The 24965-nt window shown below is 54.0% G+C and overlaps 1 protein-coding gene across 2 annotated transcripts in view; it reads left to right on the plus strand.

Annotated features, from left to right (window-relative positions):
* Window positions 1–17207, plus strand: part of PGBD5 (piggyBac transposable element derived 5) — an 81259-nt gene extending 64052 nt beyond the window's left edge. Inside the window, exons 4-7 of one of the 2 annotated variants that reach the window (XM_015246228.3) lie at window positions 4804–4984; window positions 8061–8258; window positions 13821–13926; window positions 15299–17207. In XM_015246228.3, coding sequence (XP_015101714.2) covers window positions 4804–4984; window positions 8061–8258; window positions 13821–13926; window positions 15299–15494 — 681 coding nt within the window. In that variant the 3' untranslated portion in view covers window positions 15495–17207. The remainder of the gene's footprint in view (window positions 1–4803; window positions 4985–8060; window positions 8259–13820; window positions 13927–15298) is intronic. The other variant, XM_072972282.1, reaches the window with a different exon arrangement.
* Window positions 17208–24965: the final 7758 nt, after the last annotated feature.

Here is a 24965-nt window from a genome sequence, read left to right on the forward strand (position 1 = left end):
GTGACTGTTGGGGCAGTGTGTCCCTGTGGGCGGCCGGCAGAACTCAGAGATGCCCCAGGGACTCCTGCCCACGGTGTGTGAATGCCTCCTCCCAGCCATTCACTCCAACACTGATCTGAGGTTGCTGTGCAGAGACTGTGGTTTTGCTTGTATGATTGTCCTCGATCCATTGATTTTTAAAAAGGCAGGATCCTGGGTGGGTCTGACCGAATGAGGTGAGCCTTTAAAAGGACCAGGGCTCTTTGGGGCAAAGAGATTTGGAGCCTGAGGGGGAGTCAACTCAAAGGAGAGTCTCCGCTGCTGGCTTTGAGGATGGAGGGGCCGTGTAGGGAGGAGGCAGGTGGCCCCTGGGAACTGAGAGCCACCCCTTGCACCCCGGCAGGAACAGGGCTCAGTTCTGTGGCCACAGGGGAGCACTGACGGAGCCTGGAGGGGGACCCCGAGTCCCAGATGAGCACACAGCCAGCGACGCTTTGACTGCAGGCTGCAATTCCCTGAGCAGAGCTCCCTCCGGGCCCTGCAGAACCGTGAGGGAAACGTGGGTCTTGTGAAAACCGCCAGGCTTCTGGTGCTACGTAAAGCAGCATAAAGCAAACAGCAGCAAACGCACAGTGTGTCTAAATTTGAACGTGGATGTCAGACGAGCTGTGAAAGGAGAGGACGGCTGCGTGCGTGAAGGTAGAAATCGTCGTCAGCCTGCACTTGCAATCATGTGTCGTGAGAATCTGTCCCAGTTTGGCCTCGAGTTTCATGACCTTGCGGGCATCACCAGGGTCCGTCCACTCACTACTCTTCACGAGTTTCCAGCCGGATTATTGCACCTTCTTGATCGCTTCCTCCTCCTGCCCCCCGGCGGCTGGTGACCCCAGGTGTCTGGCTTAGCCCCTCAAGATCTCACACACCCAGTGCCATGAGCCTTCCCCTCCCCGATAGCCTCTTCCCTGACCGTCTCCGATGTACGCCTTCCTTGGTCTGTGGCTTCTGCTTGGGTGTCCCTCAGGCACCTCACACTCAGCATGGGGTCCTGGGTCCTGCCCACACCACCTCCAGCCACCGCCCCCACGTCATTGCCTTCATGTTCCTCACTCCCCTTCCTACCCGGGCCTGATTCTCCATCAGGCAATGCAGGAACAGGGCTGAGGGTCACAATACTTTAAGGGGCCTACGAAAATATTTCTGTTTCTTTTAAAATCTGGCGGGGAGGACATAGCTCAGTGGTAGAGCGCATGTTTAGCATACACGAGGTCCTGGGTTCAATCCCCAGTACTTCCACTAAAAAAAAGCAAATAAATAAACCTAATTTATAAATTAATAAAACCCCCCCAACAAAATAAAATGATTTAAATAAATAAATAAACCTGATTACCTCCCCCTCCAAAAAATATTCTTTTAAAAATCAGAAGGAGGAAAAAAACTTGTAAGTTGAAGAAAGTGCTTTAATATGTTACATTAATTTATTTATCTGTATGCTCGCACAGTTATAAAATATGTTAAATATTTTTCCCTGGAGGAAGAGGCCCATGGAAGCGAAAGGGCCCATGGAAGCGAAAGGGCCCACGGAAGTCACAGTGCAGTCCTGACCTGCCTTAGTTTCTAGGGAAGCAGTGTCTGCTGATGGGGCGTGCAGTGCCTTCCCTGTGCCCGGGAGGTGGGAGGGGGCCTCTGTGACGTGATCTCTCTGGATGTCTTGCTGCTCCGGCGACTGGGAAGGGTTGCAAATCGCTGGTAATTTGCAGCCACTGCCTTGGGCCTCCTCCACCCTGACGGGGGTGAGTTCAAGGCAGGAAGCGCCCCGTTGCCTTCTGTTACCTGCTTACGTACTTTGACACGTGTCTCGTGATGAGAGGTGGCTGGTCCCTGGGGGACGTGGGAACGATTCGCTGTTCCCCAGAGGTGCTCCGGTTCCATTCCCAGCATCGTCCCAACAGGGACTGTGGCAGGTCCACGTGGCCCCGCCTGTCACCCCTTCGCCACTCCCCCAACCCAGAGGGCACCCACGCTTCCAAAGAGAGCAGAGAGGGCGGGGGAGAACCCGTGCAACCGAGTCTGGTCTGGAAATCAGAGGGGTGACGTTTTGAAGGCATACCGTGCTTTAAGGCCCAAGTTACCCTGGATAATGTGCCTTCCCAAACACTGACTTTATCGCTAAAAATGAGATAGCAAAGCTCTGGCTCACCCAGTGCCTCAGCTGGTAAAGCTCTTGACAAGAAACCACTAGAAAGAAGTAATGCTCTCCGGGTTATTAGCTCTAGGAGAGAAGCAGTGTTCTCTGAATTTAGACACTGGCCCCTTTCGCTATTAGGACTGAAGCAGGGCAGGGTGATTCTGCTGCCGCAGGTCGCCCTGAGGTGGCCACGTGTGGCGCTGCTCACGCCAGGTCGGCCTCCCCTCGTGAATCGAGGGCTGCAGCTTCCCCGGGAGGGGCGCTGTCTTGTGTGCTGCTTTGCTGGGGCATCCGAGGTTGGCACGTGTGTTTCTGGGCCACCCTCTGACACTGACATACACCTGCTGCATCCGAAGCTGAGAGCCAGGTAACCACTGACGGTGTGCAGGAAACCTCAGCGTCTCGGCGTGGGGAGTTCAGACCTCCTGGGGGACCGCTGGGCTTGTCAGTGTCTGGGGAGTTCTGAGTGTAAGTCAGGGCTCTGATGCTAGCGGATCCGTTTTCTAGCCTTTGTAGACCTTCGTCTGGGTTCTGCCTTGGAAAGCTCTTAACCATTCCGCAGCACAGCTCTCTAGCCAGAGAAGAGCTCTTGGGTCCTTCCGTGGTCCTCTGTGGGGTACCTTGTCAGGGCAGCCCCACCACAGATCCGCGAACCCATCCCACTTCGCTTTATGCCTTGGAGAGTGTGGCCTCCAGGAGAACCGATCATGATATGACCAAGAGGAATGAGACAGCCACCACCCTTGTCTTTGAGGCCGCCGCGATCCCCGTTAACTTCTTGGTCGTGGTGTCCGATGCCTGAAGCCGCCCATCTCTAAGGTTTGAGTGTTTTTGTTTGTTTTCTAAACCTTTTCTTGCCAAGCCTCACTTCTTGCATGCTGTCCTGGAGGCAGGTAAGGGTTTAAACTTGGGCGCAGGACTTGACCTTTCATCCTGTTGAACGCTGCCTGCCTGGGGCTGAGCGGACCAGGGGACGGCCTGCTTCTCAGGGAGGACCCTGGAGACCACGCGGGGGTATTGTCAGGGTTGGGCCGAGAGGTTCCAACAACACACCTTCTGCTCCCGGGGGAGAATCGTGGGTTTGGATGGGGGATTTCCTTTCAGAAGGCACATGGGACAAAACTAACTGACCCTAAGGTATGTTTGGGGACACACAGTGCCCAGCGAGGTTGTGACGAGAGTCCAGGCAGGATGTCTGGGTGAGGGTGAGAGTCGGAGCTGGCCTTAGGTGTGGAAACCCACGGCTGTGAGCTCTTGCTGAGGGAGCGAAGGCCAGTCCTGAGACGTCCTTGCTCAGGCAGAACCACACGGGGCAGGTGGCAGAAACGATGGGCTTCTCTATCTCGGTGTTTTACCCTCTTCCCGAGGGACTCCTTCTGAGGGTTGAGGTGGTGAAGGCATAAAGACCCCAGGATGAAATGTTGGGGTCCTGCCAAGGGATCTACAAAAAATGTTCGGAGCTGTCCAGCCGCTGCCTCCCAGGCGGCGAGGGAGTCGGGTCCACCCTAGGGACGTCTCGGGTGAGTTCTCGGGACAGAATTAGCCCTCAAAGAGGAGCTGCTTTTAGAATTAGACCTGCACTCTCCTGCTCTTCATCTGCCTCAGGAACATCGGACGCTGTATTTTGCGTGTGATCGTCCAAGGTCACTTGACCAAGTGCCTGGTCCTCGCTGGGGTCCGTCACGGTTTCTGAGGTTTCTGCGTGGGCAGTCCTGACCTCAGCGTGTCTGTGCCTCAGGGACGGTCAGGGTGATCCTCATTACCCGTCAGCCATTGGTCCCGGTCCCCGACAGGCACAGAGGGCACCGCTGGCTTGTGAAACGCCGATCACAGAGGCACCTGGAACACTCCATGAGAAAAACTCCTCTCCTTCAGGGAGGGCAGTAGTTCCTAACCATACGGTGACTCTTCGTGGCTCCCTCAGCCGTAGGGAGGACCACACACTTCTCGGTTCCACTGCCATTTCCTGCGTCTACCCCTCAGGTGATGTCCATGGGTGACGTTCACGGGACAGAGAGCTTGAAAATTGCACCCTAATTCCAGCACATCCTCTTTGCCGGTCCTGGGACCTCAGATGAGTTTTAAATCCCATATCCCGTCTCCCCTCTGCGGTATGAAGTGAATACTGTCTCTTCTCCCCGCAAGGCGGTTTCTGCAAACAGTAAGGGAAACCATCACTGTGGACATACTTTGTGAATTAAAAAGCTGTGTTCAAGCGGAAAGTGCACAGATAAGTTTATCCCTTACAGGTGAGGTAGCCTTTCCTTCCCTTTGCTGTGAACGTAAGTGGCTCCTGTGTTTCAGAACCAGGGATGTGTCTGCACTTGACCTCATCTGCCAAGTTCATGACTTGTAACTATTTGACCTTTTCCTTCTCTGCCTTCACGTTTCCAAGCTGAAGAGTCTCGGGCTGAGCCACCAGCTCTCCGGGCTGCAGGGTAGCCTTGGGAGTGACCCAGGGCCTCTGGGCTGCGGAGGTGACGGGGCCGTGACCGTCGGGGCTGCGGAACCAGTGGCCCAAGGCGGGGTGGCTTTCCCACACATGCCCAGCCCACGACAGAAGCCTGTGCTTCCTGGAGGGTTGGGCCCCAGCCTGATAACACTGTGAGCTCCCTGACCCCAGTGTGTTTCTCTTGAAGATTTACGTCCACCTGAAGGAAGGCGGGGGCCCTGACGGGCTGGATGCGCTGAAGAATAAGCCGCAGCTGCATGGCATGGTGGCCAGGAGCCTGTGCCGGAACGCGGCCGGGAGGAACTACATCATCTTCACCGGACCCAGCATCACCAGCCTGACCCTGTTCGAGGAGTTTGAGAAGCAAGGTTTGTCCAGGGGTGAGCGGGGCTGAGCACGGCCCCTCCCCGACTGGGAGCCATGCTGGGTGAGGCTGAGGGGCCAGGGATGTGGAGGGCAGCCCAGACCACGGGGTGCTGGGGAGGAGGCCCTGCTGCAGGCCTGCACCCTACTGGGCACCAGAGATCGAGAGGGATCCAGGCTCAGGCTCGGGGTCTGGGGGAGAGGTCAGTGCAGAGTTCTGCCCAGACTTCCACGTGCCTCTCTGTGTCCTTTGTTGTAAGGCCAGGGCCACCCAAGCAGACTTTCTAGTGTTTTAGTCCCTTCAGGCTGCTGAAGCAAAGTACCTCTGTGGGGGCGGCTTACAGACGACAGTAGTTTATTGCTCACAGTCCTGGAGGCCGGGAGTCCAAGACCGGGGTGCCAGCATGGTCGGGTGAGGCCCTCTTCCAGGTCGCAGACTTCTCGTTGCATCCTCGCATGAGCAGGGCAGGCGAGCTCTGTGGGGCCTCTCTTACAAGGGCACTAATCCCCTTGCGAGGGCACCACCCTCAGGGCCCCAGCACCTCCCCGAGGCCCACCTCCAGGTACCGTCCCCTCAGGCATTAGGTTTTCAACATAGGGATTTTGGGGGGTCACAGATACTCAATCTGTAGCACCAAGGCATGGGTCCTACTAAGGCTCTCAGGAAGGCTGAGCTCCCCTCCCGTCCTCGCCCGTCTGTGAGGCTGCCCTTCCGGCGGGCAGACGGGGATCGTGTAGACGCGGCAGAGAATGGTGCGGGTTATTAGCACAGCGGTGATGCAGCGGGCCTCGGGGAGGTGTGTGCTCCCCTCAGGGCCGAGACGCCTGGCTGGTTTGTTGCAAAGATCGGGCAAGCCTTCTGTGGCCCTGGCAGAAACGGGCCCATAGAACCAGACCCCAGCCGAGCCCGGCAGCCTGGCACCTGCCTTCACCTCATCCTGCGTTTGGGATTTACATCCGTTCCTCTCAAGAGAAACACAGAAAGCCCCCACTCAGCTCCTCCAGCCGCCGGGATTGCAGACCTGTTGCTTAGCAACGGATCTGATGTCTGGCCTTAAAAGCCAGCCCTCTTGCGTAATGGGGAGCCAGCAGCTTTGACCTGTGGCCTCAGCAGCTGCGATGAGGAGGCAGCCCCTGGACCTGGGGCTCCTGCTGGCCCGGGCTGTGTCTCACCCATCGGCAAGTCTGACCCCAGCAGGGCTCAGGGTTTAAGTGTTGAGAGAACTCAGTGTGGAGAGATCAGACTATGTGAAGAGGGGCTGTGGAAGTCAGCTGGAGAAAACCGGCCCTAATGCACATTAACCCAGCACAGCGGTTCCCGTGTTAGATCATCGGGTGAGAGCCAGGGCCACCCTGCCCTCTCGCCTGCTCTCGCAGGCCCCAGTGGGAGTGTCATGTGCGTGGAATGAAGCCGGGGGTCCCCAGAACTTCCCTGAGAGCACTCGTGTGCCCTCTGGGCCCGCTGCCTGCCTCACACTGCGTGTGCTCCATCACCTGGACCGAGAGGCAGGTGGTGTGGTCAGGAGCGGCTTAGGTCTGTGGGGTGGCACTGGCGGGGTGCAGGGTAAGGATGCCGGGGGCCATCACTGCTGTTCCCAAGAGCTGGGGCATGCCGGCCTGTGTTCTGGGAAGGAGACCCTTTCCTGCCCAGGGAATTAGGGGAGGATGGAGGAGAATCTTCTCGTAGAACAGAAAAATTAGACATGGAGTTTCAGTTTTTCCAAGAGCAGAGAAAGATTTCATGCCTGTTTGTTAAAAGCACGTAAGGCGAGGGATCCCCCCCACAGGGCTCCCGGGCTTCCCCTGCGATGACAAGCACGCAGGGAGGGGCTCCTGCTCATCCCCCACGCAGAGGGCTGCGCCCACCCCCAGGGACTCTGTGGGCCTTGTCTGGGCTGGTGCCCCCGGGGGTGCTAGTGAGCAGCTAGGGTGGAAGACGGGGTCATGGGAGGGTCTGGCTGTCCCTCCTGGCTGCGCAGGGACTGTTTTGTAAAATGACGGCCAGGAAAGACATTCATGTACGCATCGCTGTTCTCATAAGTTAGGAAAATGCAGCTGCTCTTTGGCAGGCTGTGTCTCCCGAGCCTGATGGGTGATTTAAAACATCTTATCCTCTTTCGTCTAATCCTCTTCCTTGTTTTAAAGATAGGTGGTTCCTTTTAAATCTCAAGGCCAGCGGAGTTTGGGTGGTTGGATCTGCGGAGATGCGAGCCCTCTTCTTCTGGGCGACAAGGCTGGGTGTGCCCCCAGTGGGTCTTACCCCGCACCCGCTGCTGCTCCCCCGGCCAGGAGGAAGACAGGGCTCCATCAGATGGTCCTTCCAGCATCTGGGTGGGATGCAGTGATGAGGAAAGCGCAGGTGTGGAATGTGGAATGTTTCCAGTCACTGCCGATTGTATCAGTGAGCCCGGGGGCTGCCGTCAAAGTGCCACCTCACATCCCCTCCAGGCGTGGGGAGAAGTGGGGGGGCCCACAAGCAGGGAGGGCTGAGGAAGTCCTTGACTCCAGGCAGAATTTAGAGAACCTTCCTTGTTCCTACTCGTCCTGCCCCTGTAGGACACTCTGGGCTCCAGAGGCCCCGGTCAGGGTCCTCCCTCAGGAAGCTCCACCACCCACTGGCACTGCCCAGGCAGGACCCCTGCGCAGTGCACAGCTTGTGATGGTTCACCCCCCCGCATCTCCCTGGCTCCACGCGGTGGGGCTGCCCCGGGTGCCTGAAGACGGCGAGTCTTGGTGAGAGCATCGGGGTGAACGACTGCGGTGAGGTTTAGACAGCAGACAGACCTGTGCTTATAACACCTGTCTTTGCCCGCCCGGCTGGGAGCCTGCAGTTCCTGTGCATGACGTGAGCAGATGGGATGCTGGGTGCACAGGCTCAGCGCTGCTGCTGGTCATTACCGTCCACTCCCTGCTTGTGTTATGACTTCCAGAGGCTGGGGGAGACCGCACTTCTGGGGTGCAAGCCCCCCGACTTCAGCATCTCTCCCAGGGGAACTCGCAGAGGGCTGGTCCCCGCAGCGCAGGGCGTGCGCGGGGCCGGGCAGCCGCTCTGAGGGCGCGTGCGGTGCTGTGTCCCTGCAGGGATCTACTGCTGCGGCCTGCTCAGTCCCCGGAAGAGCGACTGCACCGGCCTGCCGCCGTCCATGCTGAGCGACCCGGCCTCGCCGCCCGCCCGCGGCCAGCACCAGATCCGGACCAAGGGGAGCATGTCTCTGATCTGCTGGTACAACAAGGGGCCCTTCCGCTTCCTCACCAACGCCTACTCGCCCGTTCAACAAGGTGGGTGCATCGTGGGCGCGGGGCCAAGGGAGGTGGGTGACCCCGGGCCAGGGGGGCAGAGGGAGGTTATGCCGCTCTGGGGACAGGCTGTGCTCACCTTGCAGCTTCTGGGCCACGTAGTAATGGCTGCTGCATCTCCCAGGGAGGCGAGAGCATCCCGGGCTGGCGGGCCGGCAGCTCCCCATTCCCCGCCAGCTGTCAAGAGAAGCCACGAAGCAGGCATTATGGGTGGCTGATGCAGCCTCCTGCAGGTCCCCCAGGTCACCCGTGGGGGTGACCGTGGGTGTGACACTGGGCTGCGTTTGAGCAGCATCACTTTAGCTTCTGGGATTCTGCGAAAGCTCTATTCTGATGGGCAGGAAAAACAATCGCCTTTCTCATCTTGACAGTATCTTCCTTAGAAGTTCATCACTTGCTTGGGGTTTTTTGGGTGTTGTGTTTCTAGCATCATTAATTTCCCCTGGGATTTAAAGTCCATTCATAACAGGGATTTGTTTAGCAAGGAGGCTGTATGTAAGTTAACCTGCCGCTAAAACATCATGAAACTGCAGAAAAGGAAATTGCAATGACAAAGGGACACTTTACCAAAACATTTACAGTTGTGGCGTTATTTGAAAAGTCCCCTGTGTTCCTTCCCAGTAAGACATCTTTCCTCTTTGCTACTGAGGGAACATTGCCGGGGAGCTCAGGTGTCTGTGTGTGTGTCTGCATGTGTGTGGTGGGTGTATATGTGATGTGTGTTTGATACATACACGTGTGTGTCTTTAGGGTCTGTTCATTCATTCCCGTCCCTGAGTACCCCCCACACCTAAGTCACGTTATGTCTCAGTGACAGTTACAATCCAGGGACTCAAGTACTTGGGTGTCATTATCCCACTGAGCTGTGGAGGGTGTAGGAAGCCCCCCTCTTCCAGTGTTCTGTCCAGGCGCTTAGAGGAGAGGTTTGGAATTGACCTTGTCAGCTGAGGGCAAGTTTGAGCTGGACTTTGCTCCCTGACGGGTGGGGCCGGAGCGAGTCCAGGCTCCTGTGCCGGTGACGGTGCCGGAGCTGGTACCTACCAGGCTAGCTGAGGTGACGGGCTCTGCACGGATGTCCTGAAGCAGGACATCTGCGCTAGTCTGAGCGGAGTGAAACGAGGGAGTGACGAGAAAGAGACTGCATGTGGGGAGGTGAGGGGAAAGCCTGCGGTGAGATTTGAGATGACAGACCTGAAAGCTCCAGTCTCAGGGACGGGGCCCGTAGATCAGAGTCCAGCGGGATGAGGCAGCAGGCTACCCAGGGGGCAGGAGAGAAAACTGGGCGGGTTGATTTTTTGTTTTGGTGGTTTATTTTATTTTATTTTTTTTGGAGGAGGGTGGTAATTAGGTTTATTTAGGTATTTTTTTGGTTAATTTTTTTTTTTTAGTGGAGGTACTGGGGATTGAACCCAGGACTTTGTGCACTGGACAGGTTGATTTTTAAATATGCTGAAACTGGTGTTTGTGTTCCGCTCAGTTCCAGTTCCCATTTGTAAAGGACATACTCAGTTATACATCGTAAATTCCCAAACCCTAGATGCCCTTAAAAGTCCCAAGGAGTGTGCCCACAGCGTCCCTGTAGACTGACCCCCACCCCCAGGCCCCTGGTCCCTCCCAGGGCCTGTGGGCAGAGCTCCCAGCACGGGGTGTGTGAGCCCCTGTGAGCCAGGCTGGGTGGAGACCCTGGGCGTGGCAGCTGGGGCTTGCAGAGCTCAGGCTGTGTGGCCAGCGTGCTCCCCACGGGGAACCCTTTTCCTGGTCCATATCCTAGAATCAACTTTTTTAATTTTGCTTTTTAAAAAATTGTTTTAGTTGTTTTTCTGGGGGGAGGGGGTGCTTAGTTTTTTTTGATTAGTTGATTGATTTGACTGACTGATTGATGGAGGTATTGGGGACTGAACCCAGGACCTCGTACATGCAAAGCATGTGCTCTGCCACTGAGCTCTGCCCTCCCCCCCATTTGTTTTTTAATGAAAGGACATGCTTTTTCTTCCAGTGTACTTCAAAGACATGATTTTTAAAAACCACCTCCTAGGATGTAGCATAATTTCTTTATCGCACCCCTATTAATGCTCGTTTTATTCACAGTGTGAATTATGATGCAGTGAAGATCTTCATACGTAAATCTTTGGGTACATCTTTGATCATTTCCTCAAGATAAACCTAAAAGTAGAAAGACTGGGTCAAAGAATCTGAACGTGTTTTAAAGGCTTTTGATGTGGCGTTTTGCCAGAGGCTGTACTTACAACCCCTGCAGTGAGTCATGGAGGGACTGGCGTCTTTCCTGCTTCACCAGCACTATGTTTTTTCTTTTCTAAATTTGTCAATCTGCTGGCTGAAAAGGCTACAAAATTTTAAACATAAATTGCTGTGACTAGTGGTGAAGGTTGACCATCTCGCCATGTGTTTATCGGCTAATTTTCAGTAATTTCTTTGTATTCTTCTCAACTTTTCTGTTGAGGTATTTGTCTTCTGAATTTGACAGCACATGTCATGCCTATAGCAGCTATTTTTCTGCATTCGTGTTCCTTCTGGTTCTATTTAAGCTTAGTGTTTTTAACACACAAAGGGTGTTCATGTCTGCGTACCATGTGGGCTTGTCACGTTCTGTGCTCTCATGCTTTAGAAGCCCCCGCTCTGTCCCAAAGCCGGTGAGTCTAGGTTCACCTGGTTGTTTCGTGGTGTGATTTTGTTCTCTTGGCGGTGACCCCCTAGGAATTTATTTTGATATGTGGCAACAGTGGGGCTGCTACTGTTTTTTCGGTTTGCTTTTGTTTTTTAATTAAGTGCCAAGGTTTGATTGACCGAGCAGCCCCTACCTCTGTACCTGAACCATTTATCAAAGAACCCTTCCATTCCTTCCCTGTTTGAACCGTTACCCAGATGACAAAGTCTCCATAAAGACTCTTCTCAGCTTCACACTCTCTTCTACTGTGACCGTATCTACTCTTCGAAAAGTTGAGCAGAATTTCCAATTTTAGAAAATGTGTAATGAGTTATGAACATTGGGGAACTGGTCTCGTCTCCTTTACTGCAGCTCCTAAGGGGAAATGAGCCCTCTTTCAAAGAGGCTGAGTGCATGCACCAGCTTTTTAAAAGCCACACACTGTCACTTGCCGAGGGATGTCCCCACGGAGAACCAAATCCTTTGGCTTTTCTTCCAGAATCCATTAGGAGTCTGTCATCTCCTCATCTCCGTCCAGCTCCCTCTTTGCCCACTTAGGGTTCAGATTCCATGAGATGAATGTAAATGTGGAAAGTCCGCATGAGACCGTGAGTTGGGGCCCGACTCACGCACTCCGACCGACAAAATGGCAGAAGAAATGTCAACCCAGCCACGAGAAGCCCGGGGGAGGCGGGAAGCCGGGCCCTCTGCAGGGTGGAGACACATGGCTCTCTCACAGGCCCGTGTAGGCCTACACAGTGTCCCAGGGGTAGACACGTAGGGTCTGTGCACAGATTCGCATACGGCTGTGAGTGTCCAGGGCGAGCCAGGGAGCCCTGCACACATTCCTGGTTACAGTATCGGCAGAGACAGCACGTATCAGGTAACCTCTTGTCAACGTTTCCACTGGCTACAGCTTTTCAGTCCCCAGAAAAGGATCTTACAGGACAGCAGTCGTATCCCTGGCAGCTGGAATAGTGTCCAAAATCCATCATAGCCCCAGGGAGGAGGGTGGACTGGATTATAAAATGCTCAGAGATTGATGCAGACCTGGCTTTTGAAGCCACTCTCCTGAGATTCAAGCTCATGTTATGTTAAGGGTGAAGGGATGGCGAGGACACGGGGAGAGAAAGCAGGCCTCCCGCGGCCGAGTGTCTGGGGCAGGGGCAGCCCTGGAGCTGCGGCCCTGGCGGTGCTGAAACCAGGCGGGGAGCTCTGGGACCTCGGCCAGCACCGCATCCCCGGAGAGAGGGCCTGACCCGCTGGGTGCCCTGATGACTCAGAGCGAGTCGTCCTCTGCTTCTGGGAAAAGAATAGAGGGGATTTTGTCTCCTTCTGGGATGGGCTGACCTGCTTACATCCACATGGACTCCATGGAGCCCTAAAAGGGGCCTCTTTAGTCCCAGAGGAGGCTGGAAGTGAAAGTCGGACAAATTAAAATAGAGCTGGAGCTGGGAGGCCTGCCACGGCCATGTGCCTGGGCCGGAGTAGGGATCCGGGGCCTTCACCCACTAGGATTTGAAGTCAGGTGCGGGGATGGGTCCCCTCAGGAAGGGTGTTGCAGAGAGACAGCCCCCCTTGGAGGAAGAGAGCGCCAGCCTTGGAGAACGCTCGAGCGGCTGTACCTCCCGACAGGAGAGCCTCTGTGAAGGGACAGAGCATCCCTAAGCAGACACGTCCAGAATCCTCCCGCCAGGAGAGGCTCCGTCCTGGGCACCAAGGTCCTCTGACCTCCGGAAGCTTTAGGAGTGTGTTGCCTGGTCCCACCCCAGGCCTCCCCGGTCCGCACCTCTAGGAGTAGACATCTCAACATCTCACAAGATCTCCAGGGTTTTTATTTAGTATGAAAAATTGGTATTTGGGGAGCAGGGGCAGGAGACAAAAAAGAAAGATCTTAGCTTAGAGCTCAGCCTCTGCAAATGGATGTGTGTGGTTCTCGTCCACGGCCTGTCCCTCGGTGAGATGCCGTGTTTACTTCCACTGTGTCCGTTTACATCGTGCTGAAACTTCACAGCCCTTGAACGAACCCCTTTTTTAAAACTGGCGCTGTTCTGATCACGTCATGCTGCAGGGGAGGCCGTCAGAGGAAACGGTGTGTGACCCCAACCACACCTGAATGCGCTCTGCTCCCTGGAAGCGGGCGTCCTACCCCGTCCCCCGTATTGCCTCCAGGGTGCCGTGGGCATCCCCTGCGTCGTGTCCCTGAATCCCCTCCGGGGCACATGGACACCCGCACAGGGCGGGGCTCGGCTGCAGTGGGGTGCGGAAGGCTGGTCAGTCTTGTTTGGCTTCTCACGCCTGCTCGGTGGGACGTTTGAATCTTGCCGAGACTTTGGCAGGGGCCCTGGGGCGCGTTCCTGTTGGTATTTAGTAGAAAGAGGCATTTGAAGGCATGTCAGAGAGCGAGCTTCAGGAGCGGCTGGATATAAAGGGTTCCTTCCACCCTCAGTCCCCCAGTCCTGGGAGGCCTGAAACTGCAGGGCCTGGGGTCAGGGCAGCTCCTGGTTCCTCTGAGCCTCTGGTTCCTCCCTCTGCCTGATGGAAGCCGGCAGAGCAGGCAGAGACGGCTGATCCCCGGTCTCCCCAACCTCCGCGGCCTCCTCCTCCCAGCCCCGCTCAGGCCCCTGGCGGAAAGAGCTGGAGCCCGAAGGAGCGAGATGGGGGAAAGTGAGTCCCGATCTCCTCCTGTGCTCTCAAGGCCCCATCGGGGGCAGCAGCCCCTCCCCGCCTAAGGCCACCTTCCTGCCGTCACGCCCCCGCTGTCCTCAGCTGGGCATTGATGGCGGTTCTCCTCCATCTCCTCCCCTGCCCTCTGTTCTGTGAGTCGGGGTCTGTGGGAGGAGGGTCAGAAGGGAATCTGCCTTCTCTGTTGCCTGCAGGAGTGATCATCAGGAGGCGGGCTGGGCAGATCCCCTGCCCGCTGGCTGTCGAGGCGTTCGCCGCCCACCTCAGCTACATCTGCAAGTACGATGACAAGTACAGCAAGTGAGTGGGTGCGCTCGTCCGCAGGGGCCGGCGCCGCGGGCCGGGGGGGTGGGCGAGCAGGCTCCCCACTCTCAGAGCCGAGACACGAGGACCCTGTGAGATAAACCCCTGAGGCCTCAGTCCGGCAGCCACCCCAGCCCACCCCGGCCCACGCAGCCCCCACCTCTGGACACCCCGCCCCTCCCCTCCCCCTTCCCTTCACTTCCGCACACCTTGGGCCCCTCCCCCTCTGGGTCCCTCCGGCCCAGACCAGCCTCTTGCCCTCCCCACCCGCAGACCACTCACTTGGGCCCGAGGCGTCGTCACGCTGAGCCGTGGGTTTTCCATCACTGGTTACTTAATTATCTCACATCCGGATGGACACCGGCATCAGCTGTGGTGTCACAGTCAGTGCACAGTGTGGACCACACGCGCGGCGCCACCTCCAAGTGAGCCCTCCTGTCCACAGCTGGAGCTGAAGAAGTGAACCCTGCCGAACCTCAGTCTGACTATTAAATTACTGGGATGGAGCCTCCCCACCTAAAACAGGGTTGGGCTAACCTGAAAGGCAGCCGGGCACTTCCTCAGCCCGCTCCAAGGGTAATCGGCATCTCCCGGGCTGCCGGTTGGTGGAGAGGGAAACACCGGGACCTGGTGTCCTGGAAACCCCAGGTGTGCAGGGGAGCCCTGCTCCTGCGGGAGTCACGGGACGGAGGCTGTGCAGCACCTCCCGTGTGCCCAGCACCTTGCTGGCGCGTGAGGGGGTCACAGAGACATCTGCACAGACAGAGGAGACACCTGCCGGACAGCTCTGGCCGGGCGCTTCGGTGGCACTGAGGCTGCAAAGCCACGAACTGTTGGCATTCAGGGTACGAAGCCACGTGTGCAGATGGAGGACGCAGCACAGGATGGGTCCTGAGTTGCGGGGCCCCAGTGAGCACTGTCCTCAGTCTCGGGCGAGAAGGCTTTCCCTGAGGCGACACCTGTCCTCGGTCTCAGGGAAGGTGGGGGCAATGAGGAGGTGTGTGTTCAGGGAGGAGGGAGCACCGTGGGGATGGTTCAGGGTGCACAGAGCACAGCGGTTGAGCAGGGCCCTTCACAAGCAGGGAAGCCCCACGGGCTGGGCCCCTCCAGATGCCGGAGGCCTGGCTCCTGGCTTCAGCGTCCCCTGCAGCGACCTGCCTCCTCCCACCTGACCCTTTGATGGGCTTGTTTCCGTCCTGGTCTGAAGTTTCCGTACCAGAGCCTCCGCGAGAGCTGACCCCTCCGGCCCGATTCCCCCCCGCAGCCGCGGCAGCATCTCGCCAGCCCCACGAGGCCTCCCGGGAGTCCCTCCGGGATGGGGCGCCCGAGCCCTGCCAGCCCCCCTTTCTCATCCCCGCTGTCCTCGCAGGTATTTCATTTCTCACAAACCAAACAAGACCTGGCAGCAAGTGTTCTGGTTTGCCGTCAGCATCGCCGTCAACAACGCCTACGTCCTGTACAAGATGTCGGACGCCTACCACGTGAAGAGGTACAGCCGGGCGCAGTTCGGTGACAGGCTCGTGCGGGAGCTGCTGGGCCTGGAGGACACATCGCCGGCCCACTGAGGCCACGGGCGGGTGCGGCCCCGGTTAGGTAAGGACCAGGTCGGGGGGGGGGGGGGCCTGCCATCCGACCTGCCCAGCCAGAGACCCGGAGATGCCCTGCGTGTGCCTGCAGCCCGGGAGGGGCGCTCGGGGCCTCTGGAGGGACCAGGATGGACCTGGTCAGAGGATGGCGCTGTCCTGGCTTCCATGCAAAGAAGAGCACGTCCTCCCTCCGGAGAGCGGCCACCCCAGACCTTCCGTGATGCCAGAGCAGGGCGCTCCACCCTCACGACTCCCGCGGAGGCTTCAGGAGAGCGGGCTCAGCACAGGGACCTGGGAGGCCGCTGCCACCGGGGCCGCCAGGGACAGGCAGAGCCGAAGCACGTTCTGCCCTGTAAAGACGGGAGGACGCTGGTGACGTGGTGCAGTGTCACGCTGTGTCTGGAGGTGATGGGAAGTGAGCCAGGACTGGCTCCACGTGGCCAAGATCGTTCAGGTGCGTGGCAGAGCCCAGAGGGTTTTCCAGCGTTTGCCTCGTGCGGGCAGCTACAGATGGGGCTCGTAGAAGAAGAAACACAAACTGGGGCGATTCAAAGGCAGCGGTGGCCCTTTCTGGGACACAGACGCCTTCCTGCCCATTTCCCCTGAGGCTGGTGGATAGGGGAGGCAGGGAAAACACCAACAGAATGGCAGTGAAGTGGGATGCTGTTTTTTATTTTTAAATATATCTTCAGGTTATTTTCTTACTGTGGCTTCAGATCTTCTGTAAAAGGATACGTCCCTCTTGTTTTCTGTTCTCCCCCTTTCGCCCCAGCCCAGTCATGGCTCCTTGCATGATCACGGTCTGGGGCCCGGGCCCCGGCCCAGAAACAGCGGCCTGTGTCCAGAGAAGACATGGTTGCCCTCCGTCAGGTCCACGGGGGCCGCGGGCTTCGAGCTTTTCCCGAATGTCATCTCTGGGAGAGTCACTTGTTTTGCAAAATACGTAGCATGGCTGAGACAGACACGCAAATGTCTGTCTCTCTGGTTGACCGCTTGCTAATTCTCGCTCCCACGGGTGGGGTCACCAGGCAGTGTCTTCCAGGCTCACTGCACCCCTGAGAACCGTGTGGTGGCATCCACAAAGCCCCCTCTCCCAGCTTGGTTGGGTGTGATACCCGTGGGGCCGGGGACCTGCTCACCATGGGCCTGAAAGGCCGATATGACAAGCAGCTGACAGCACGACCTCTGCGTACTTCCTGGGACACTGGGGCCTTTCTGGACCAAGGGGCCCAGGTCTCCCTCGGAGACCTGGACCAAAACCTCGGCCAGGGTGGTCGGCCAGCGTGGCTGTCCCCACAGACAAGAAGCAAGTCATTTCTGGAGTTGACATGATTCCCCCTCAACCCAGTTCCCGTGCCCCCACCTCATTTTTACAGATGCGAAAACTCAGGCTTTGGGACTTTCTTCCTTGTTCTCACTCAGTGAATTAAGTGTCGCCGGCAGCATGCTCGCACCCACCTCCTTTCTGTACCCAGGCTCACGATGGTCACCTCGCCCTGTGGTTTTAATTCGATGCCACGGATTGTAGGCCAAATTTTAAATTGCGTTTCAGAACACCTTTGCCGTGTCCTTGAATTGGATTGAAAGCACTTTTACCACATGGAGAAATATATTTTTAATTTGTGATGCTTTTCTACGAGGTCCACTATTTCTGAGTTTAATGCGTTTCCAACACTTAGGGAGACTCTAATGAAAGCTGATGGGTTTTCTTTTCTGTCCAAATAAGTCAAAGAAAAAAAAAATAAAAGTCTATTTAGATGTTGGCTTTTTGTTAATATGCGAGTTTTTTTTTGGGAAGGTCTGGCACAAAAACCACCGCTCCTCTTTTAAGACTTGATTTCCTGTTGAATAATCCAGCGTGTGTGGTCTTAGCTGTTCCTAGTATCCTGAGCCAATGAGCGGTTGAAACAGAAATTCAGCTAAGTGTTGCCTAGTGGACACGAGAACTGCTGCCCAGTCCTGGGAGTGTTTCAGTCATATTTTGGGGCCCTGCCTTCCAACCCAGCAATTCTTCCTTAGCTCTTAGGCTGTGCGTGTCACTCCCATCTAACACGAGAAGCGCTACTGCGACGGGTGATGAGTGACTTCACGTTACTGAGTCGTTAGAGGGTGATTACACCGATTTACTGCTCTGGTTTTAAGACGGGGGCCACCTGTTTTCTGGTAAGTGATTGAAAGAGACGGCAGGTCAGTGGGGTTTCCAGTGGAGGCGTGGTGACCACACCAGCCTTCTCGAGGCTGAGAACACTTTACCGTTTCCTCCCAAAGTGACAGGCGGGGCTGACTAGGAGAACCTGCGGGTACCCGGCTGTCACCTTACGGACGTGCTCTGGAATGACTTTAGCAAGTGCTCTGGTTGAAGTTCACCAGGCTCCGTTCCTCCCCGGCTTTGAAAGCTGGCACGTCCGCACTGGAGGGGCCCGTTTAGAAGCTGGCCGTTACTGGTGGCCGGGAAAGGGGGCGCCAGCACAGCCCTGGCCCCTCCGCATCCCACAGCCGCTGGGACCCCTCTCCCTGCAGGCCCTGCCACTGTGGCAAGCCTCTCCCCCGCCGGAGGCCTTTGCTCCAGGGTCTGGAAAGGAAGGGTGGAACCGTGAGCTCCCCAGCCCCGCGTGAAACCAGACACCAGCAGAGCTTCTAAGCTTCTCCGGAGAAGGTCTGTTAGGCCGAATGCAAGTTCTGCTGACGTGGCTTCACACGGTCAGTGACGCAGTCCCGTGACCGCCCCTGTCTTTGGAAGTGGACCTAAGGTTGTTCTTAGGAGAACGGAACTTGAATGCATTTGTTTGCATTGGGTGCCTCCTTCATTAGGGTCTGTATTTCATGCACATCCCCTCTTTCATCCAGGCTCTGCTTCCCGGATGTCTCAGTTTTGATCAGTATTATACTGTGGTCACTGGAACAGTCCATTAGGGCCATACTTCAAAACCCAGGCGAGTGACATAGGAGACTCTTGATGTCTGGATCATTCTGGGCAAAGAAGTCCAGTGTACTGACTACATTAGACAAGGCCTGGCCACCAGAACCCAATTAACTCTGCAGTGGTGCCAGAGGCAAGGAGATGGCAGACCCCAGGATAGGGGCTGGGAGGTTCCGGGTTACAGCGTATGGCCGTGCCCCGCTGTCCCCTCCAGGGACCCCGCCCAGCATCCAGCATGACGGGGTCTCCCAGCCACGGAGGCACTGACCAGCAGAGGCGTGAGGCAGACACAGCGTCATCAGTGAGTGAAGTTCAGGGTCACAGACCTCATTCCTCCCACCCCAGCCTGCATTTAAGGGGGAAGGCACCCCGTCTGCAACAGGCCCTGGAGGGCTGGTGGGAACAGCTGGTGACAGGCTGATGGGAGGGAAAGGGGCGTGCCGTCCACCCTGTGGCTCACAGCACTGTCCTACAGGTGACCACGGGCAGACAGACAGGGCCCAGGCTCATGGACAGCATGCTCTGTGCCTCCAGAGCCCTGGGGTACAGGTATGTGGGGGCTCGACATAGCTGAGGTCACCGAAGGAAAGTTTCCCCGAGGGGCAAGCTCCCCGTGCGGCAGAGCTGGCAGGCAGCGCTGCTGCCGGGTCCGAGGCACACCCCGCTCGGACACGTGGGGTGCTTCACCTCTGCAGACACCAGACAGCTGCTACATTATCCCCGAGAAGGCGGAATCTCAGCCGCCTCAGAAGGCTGGACTGACCAGGACTTACCAGTTTGTACAAGTGTCTTTACAAAGTGTGACACCGCATGGGAGCAACAAGGCAAAAAGGGGTCCTAGCCATAACCGGCAGAAAGAAAGTTTCTCATCTCATAAATGCGCATATGCTGTTAGAAACTTTTTTCTTCTCAGCCGGCGGTTGGTTCTATTTTCTCCCTGGAAGCGCGGTACCCACCTCTTGCCCCAGCCTGACAGCTGATGTGGGTTCACCTGTCCCCATCTTCCTCCACGAAGAAAGGGTCATGACTTAGGCAAAAGTAGTGGTGGACAAAAAATGATGACTGGGCCAGACGAGGTTTTTAGCTTTTTTAATTGGCTCTTTCCTTAGACTGGACTGTCTTTGAAAAACTACACCTAGCTTCACACTCAGGAGCATCCTCGATACAGAGGGAAGGAGGGGATGGGGCTTCTGTTGTTTCAGTAGGTAAGAGATGCACTGAGAACAACTGTGTATGTTTTCAGGTGCGAATTTAAGATCCGGAGGTGCGGGATTGTGGGATTTTTGATTGAGGCATTTTTTGGGGTCATTTTCATCCATTTCAACATAATGCCATAGTATGATGTGACTCTTAAAATGTTATCCCCTTATCACTGCTTATCAATAGATGTGCAGAGTCCAAAGCGGGACAAACGCTCTGCCGCATCCTGTGCCAGTCGAGCTCTGTGTCCTGGCCCCCTCCCTACAGCAGGAGACACCGACCAGTTAGCGGCCAAGGACAGTGGGTCCACATCGGAACCAAATGCCAGGAGGGGCAGTTGGGGAAAGTGGGTGATGAGTGTGGCGGTGGGCTCTGGGCTTCCCGGGCCCCCTTTGGATGTGGTGTACATCACCAGGAGGTAGCCTTCTGCCCTGTGGGGAAGCAGTTTCCAGCACTTAGAGCTGCCCGACATTGACACGGGACACCTCTAAAAGCAGGGGACATGCTACCTGTCTTCTAAACGTCCACCATCAGAGGCAGCTCACCCCGTGGGAGGGTCCCAGAGGCCATTCTCAGTGGGCAGGAGTGGGGGTTGGGCAGGACGTCCTTGCTGGCAGCTCTGATCTTAACTAAGGAGGAGTGGAAAATAGCCTGGAAGAAAAGCCCTGGCCTCTGGCCCCTGGCCCCTGGCCCCTGGCCGATGCTGACTGGGATGGAGACATGGCTGTCTCCAGAGTGTGGCCTTGGCCTCCCAGCTGCTCAGCCCTCTTCCTCTGCCTCCGTGGAGCTTCCCGCTTAGCTCTGAGTTCAGGGGTCCCAATCAGTAGTGACAGGGAAATCTGTGCCAAGAATCTGGAAAGATCGCTATTTCGTTTGCAACATTTTTTGCCACCATGAACATTATCTTGTTTTTTCTACAGTTTCCAGTTAAGAATCTTTAGGAGAAAATTTGTATAAGCTTTTATTTTTGTGTTGTTATTTTTTAATGTGATGTAGGTTTTTTGTTTGTTTCTTGTGGGGGGTGGTTATTAGGTTTATTTATCTATTTTAATGGAGGGACTAGGGATTGAACCCAGGACCTCGTGCATGCTGAGCACACGCTCTAGCACTGAGCTCTGCCCTCTCTCCTTTAGGATAAAATTTTTAATCTTACCAGGAACTGCACATGTATGCAGCCCTCAGGGGACATCCCACAACCAAATCCCCATCTTTTTGTGTGGATAAAGCATCCCCTTTTGTCAAGATTTTGATTTTGATTGTGCTTGCAGGACAGTTTTATAGATTTCATGTACCACGAGCTAAATTCTGATTTCTAAAATATGAAGTTTGCCCCCTCCACAAAAATACGATTTAATTCAGCTCTCTCGTCATGTGATTTTTATTCCTTCAGCAAAGGTTGTTTGCTGTCAGCACCTCTGAAGCTCACGCAGGTATATTGCACTTGCTTCTCTCTGGGGGTTCCGTCTCGGGGGAGGGCTGATGAGGGACGGTGTGACACGGGAAATTCACGGAGGGCATCCTGGGACCTGTTGCTTGAAGGTAATAATAGCAGAGGTTAGGCAGCACCTGGGAACCACCCCAGGGACTCTCCTGAGGGGAAGGGGGATGGCGGGTAAGGGGGCTCCAAGGGTCACAGGCGCGTCCTAACACCTGAGCCTCCTCACCTCTGCGGCCGGTCCCGGGGGAGTCGGGGGCTCCCACGGGGATCCTACTCCATGTCCCCCACCCCGTATTCTCCATGTCGGGGGCCGGTGGGAGCTCAGGAGCCCCCACCATCAGAGGCCAGATGGTGTAGCCTGCAGCCTCCTCCACTGCTGCCTCCGCCACCGCCCTGTCCTCCTCCCCCTCTGCAGAAGGTTCTAGAATCAGAAGCAGGCAACTGGAGTGAGCACCCTCTGTCAGAAGGTGGGTCCTTGTGAGCAAAGTGAGAGATGGGAGGAAGCGTGCCCGCGAGTGGAGCTGGCGTGAGCAGGAATTGTTTTCCTTTGTATAATGAGGTACCACTTTCTTTTTACACTTCATTACAAGAGAAAAGAAAGATTTTGAGAAGCATATGCTCTTCAATCCAAAATAAGAATGAAAACTTTTTAAAGCACATCCTGGCAATGTTTTAAGTTCTGTAAGCCAAAAGGAGTTTTCAAACACCCTTTTAACGTTTTAACGATGTCAAATCGTTGCTGGCCACACCTTTCAGTAAGTGCCGGGTCTGCCTTTGTTTCATTGTTGCGTTGACCTCTGAGGTGGTCATCTGTAATCAGAGACTTTCCTCCTTCAACTTTATGTCTTCCTTCCAGCTTTCCTTTCTGCATCTCTGCCTCTAACTCCTGCCTCTGCAAGCATCTTTCCTTCTCTTTCTTCCCCTCCCTCCTGGCCTCCCCCCTCCCCCTTCCCCACATCCCTCAGTCATTCCCTGACTGTCCTCTCTGCATGCAGAGGGGCCGGCCTGGGTCCTGCCTCCTGGTTATCTGGTGTCCGGGTTCTCAAGCCTCATCACCTCACGGGGACCCTCACCTTTCTAACAGTCGTAGTGGTGGGAGATGTGATCCTTTGTATCAAAGACAGTCTGAGAGCAGAGACACCCCAGAAAGAGGTGAAACCAACATGGAGAAAACAAAGGACCCTTCTAGCTGTGAATGGTGACCGAGATTTAATTTACTACTTCGAGGGGCCCCGCCTTCCATGCCACCTTTCATCACGTCTCCTGGTGACATGGGTCTCTTGGGGCTCACAGGAATACTGCGAGGAAGCAAACCCCCAAATCGAGACCCATGGCTGGCAAGATAAGTGTGTTCATGAAGATAACAGGATGGAATATTTAAAAACCCAGAAGGATGGTTATTCTGCCGTAGCCTGTACACGTCTGGGAAGGTGTGGCTGGCTTTGTCTGTTTTCAAGAATATGAGAATGATAAAAAAAAATTTTTATCTCAACATAATAAAAGCTATATATGACAAACCTACAGCCAGCATAGTTCTCAACGGTGAAAAACTCAAAAGCTTCCCACTAAAATCTGGGACAAGACAAGGCTGCCCACTATCACCACTCCTATTCAACATAGTCCTAGAAGTCCTAGCCACAGCAATCAGGCAAGAGAAAGAAATAAAAGGGATCCAAATTGGAAAAGAAGAAGTAAAAGTGTCATTATATGCTGACGACATGTTACTATATATATAGAAAACCCTAAAAGGTCCACACAAAAGCTACTAGAGCTGATTGAAGAATTCAGCAAGGTAGCAGGTTACAAAATTAATGTTCAAAAATCAGTTGCATTTCTTTACACTAACGATAAATCAACAGAAAAAGAAAGTAAAGAAACAATCCCCTTTAAAATAGCACCCGAAGTAATAAAATACCTAGGAATAAATCTAACCAAGGAGGTGAAAGAATTATACACAGAAAACTATAAACCATTGATGAAGGAAATTAAAGAAGGCTTTAAAAAATGGAAAGATATTCCATGCTCTTGGATTGGAAGAATCAATATTGTTAAAATGGTCACACTGCCCAAGGCAATCTACAGATTTAATGCAATCCCTATCCAATTACCCAGAACATATTTCACAGAACTAGAACAAATCATAATAAAATTTATATGGAACCATCAAAGACCTAGAATTGCTAAAGCATTACTGAAGAGAAAGAAAGAGGCCGGAGGAATAACTCTCCCAGACTTCAGACAATACTATAGAGCTACAGTCATCAAGACAGCATGGTATTGGTACCAAAACAGACATATAGACCAATGGAACAGAATAGAGAGCCCAGAAATGAACCCACAAACTTTTGGTCAACTCATCTTCGACAAAGGAGGCAAGAATATACAATGGAATAAAGACAGTCTCTTCAGCAAATGGTGTTGGGAAAACTGGACAGCAGCATGTAAAACAATGAAGCTAGAACACACCCTTACACCATATACAAAAATCAACTCAAAATGGATTAAAGACTTAAACATAAGACAAGATACAATAAACCTCCTAGAGGAAAACATAGGCAAAACATTATCTGACATACATTTCAAAAATTTTCTCCTAGAAGAAATATAAGCAAGAATAAACAAATGGGACCTAATGAAACTTACAAGCTTCTGCAGAGCAAAGGAAACCAGAAATAAAACAAGAAGAAAACCTACGGAATGGGAGAAAATTTTTGCAAGTGAAACCGACAAAGGCTCGATCTCCAGAATATATAAGCAGCTCATACGAATCAATAAGAAAAAAATAAACAACCCAATCCAAAAATGGGCAGAAGACCTAAACAAGCAGTTCTCCAAGGAAGACATACAAATGATCAAAAAGCACATGAAAAAATGTTCAATATCACTAATTAACAGAGAAATGCAAATCAAAACTACAATGAGGTATCACCTCACACCAGTCAGAATGGCCGTCATTCAAAAATCCACAAATGACAAAGGCTGGAGAGGCTGTGGAGAAAGGGGAACCCTCCTACACTGCTGGTGGGAATGCAGTTTGGTGCAGCCACTATGGAAAACAGCGTGGAGATTCCTCAAAAGACTAGGAATAGACTTACCATATGACCCAGGAATCCCACTCCTGGGCTTGTATCCAGAAGGAAATCTACTTCAGGATGACACCAGCACTCCAATGTTCATAGCAGCACTATTTACAATAGCCAAGACATGGAAACAGCCTAAATGTCCATCAACAGGTGACTGGATAAAGAAGAGGTGGTATATTTATACAATGGAATACTACTCAGCCATAAAAACTGACAACATAACGCCATTTGCAGCAACATGGATGCTCTTAGAGAATGTCATTCTAAGTGAAGTAAGCCAGAAAGAGAAAGAAAAATACCATATGAGATCACTCATATGTGGAATCTAAAAAACAAAAACAAACAAACAAACAAAAACAAAGCATAAATACAGGACAGAAATAGACTCATGGACAGAGAATACAGACTTGTGGTTACCAGGGGGGTAGAGGGTGGGAAGGGATAGACTGGGATTTCAAAATTGTAGAATAGATAAATAAGATTACACTGTATAGCACAGGGAAATATACACAAAATGTTATGATAAATCACAGAGAAAAAAATGTGACAATGAGTGTGTATATGTCCATGAATGACTGAAAAATTGTGCTGAACACTGGAATTTGACACAACATTGTAAAATGATTATAAATCAATAAAAAATGTTAAAAAAAAAAAAAACCCAGAACCATGGGGGAGGGTGTAGCTCAGGGGTAGAGCGCGTGCTTAGCATACACAAGGTCCTGGGTTCAATCCCCAGCACCTCCTCAAAAAAAAAAAATTAACAAATAAGTAAACCTAATTACCTTCCCCCACAAAATAAAAAAACA

Source organism: Vicugna pacos, chromosome 11 (genome assembly GCF_048564905.1).
Source record: "Vicugna pacos chromosome 11, VicPac4, whole genome shotgun sequence".
Taxonomy (NCBI): Eukaryota; Metazoa; Chordata; class Mammalia; order Artiodactyla; family Camelidae; genus Vicugna; species Vicugna pacos.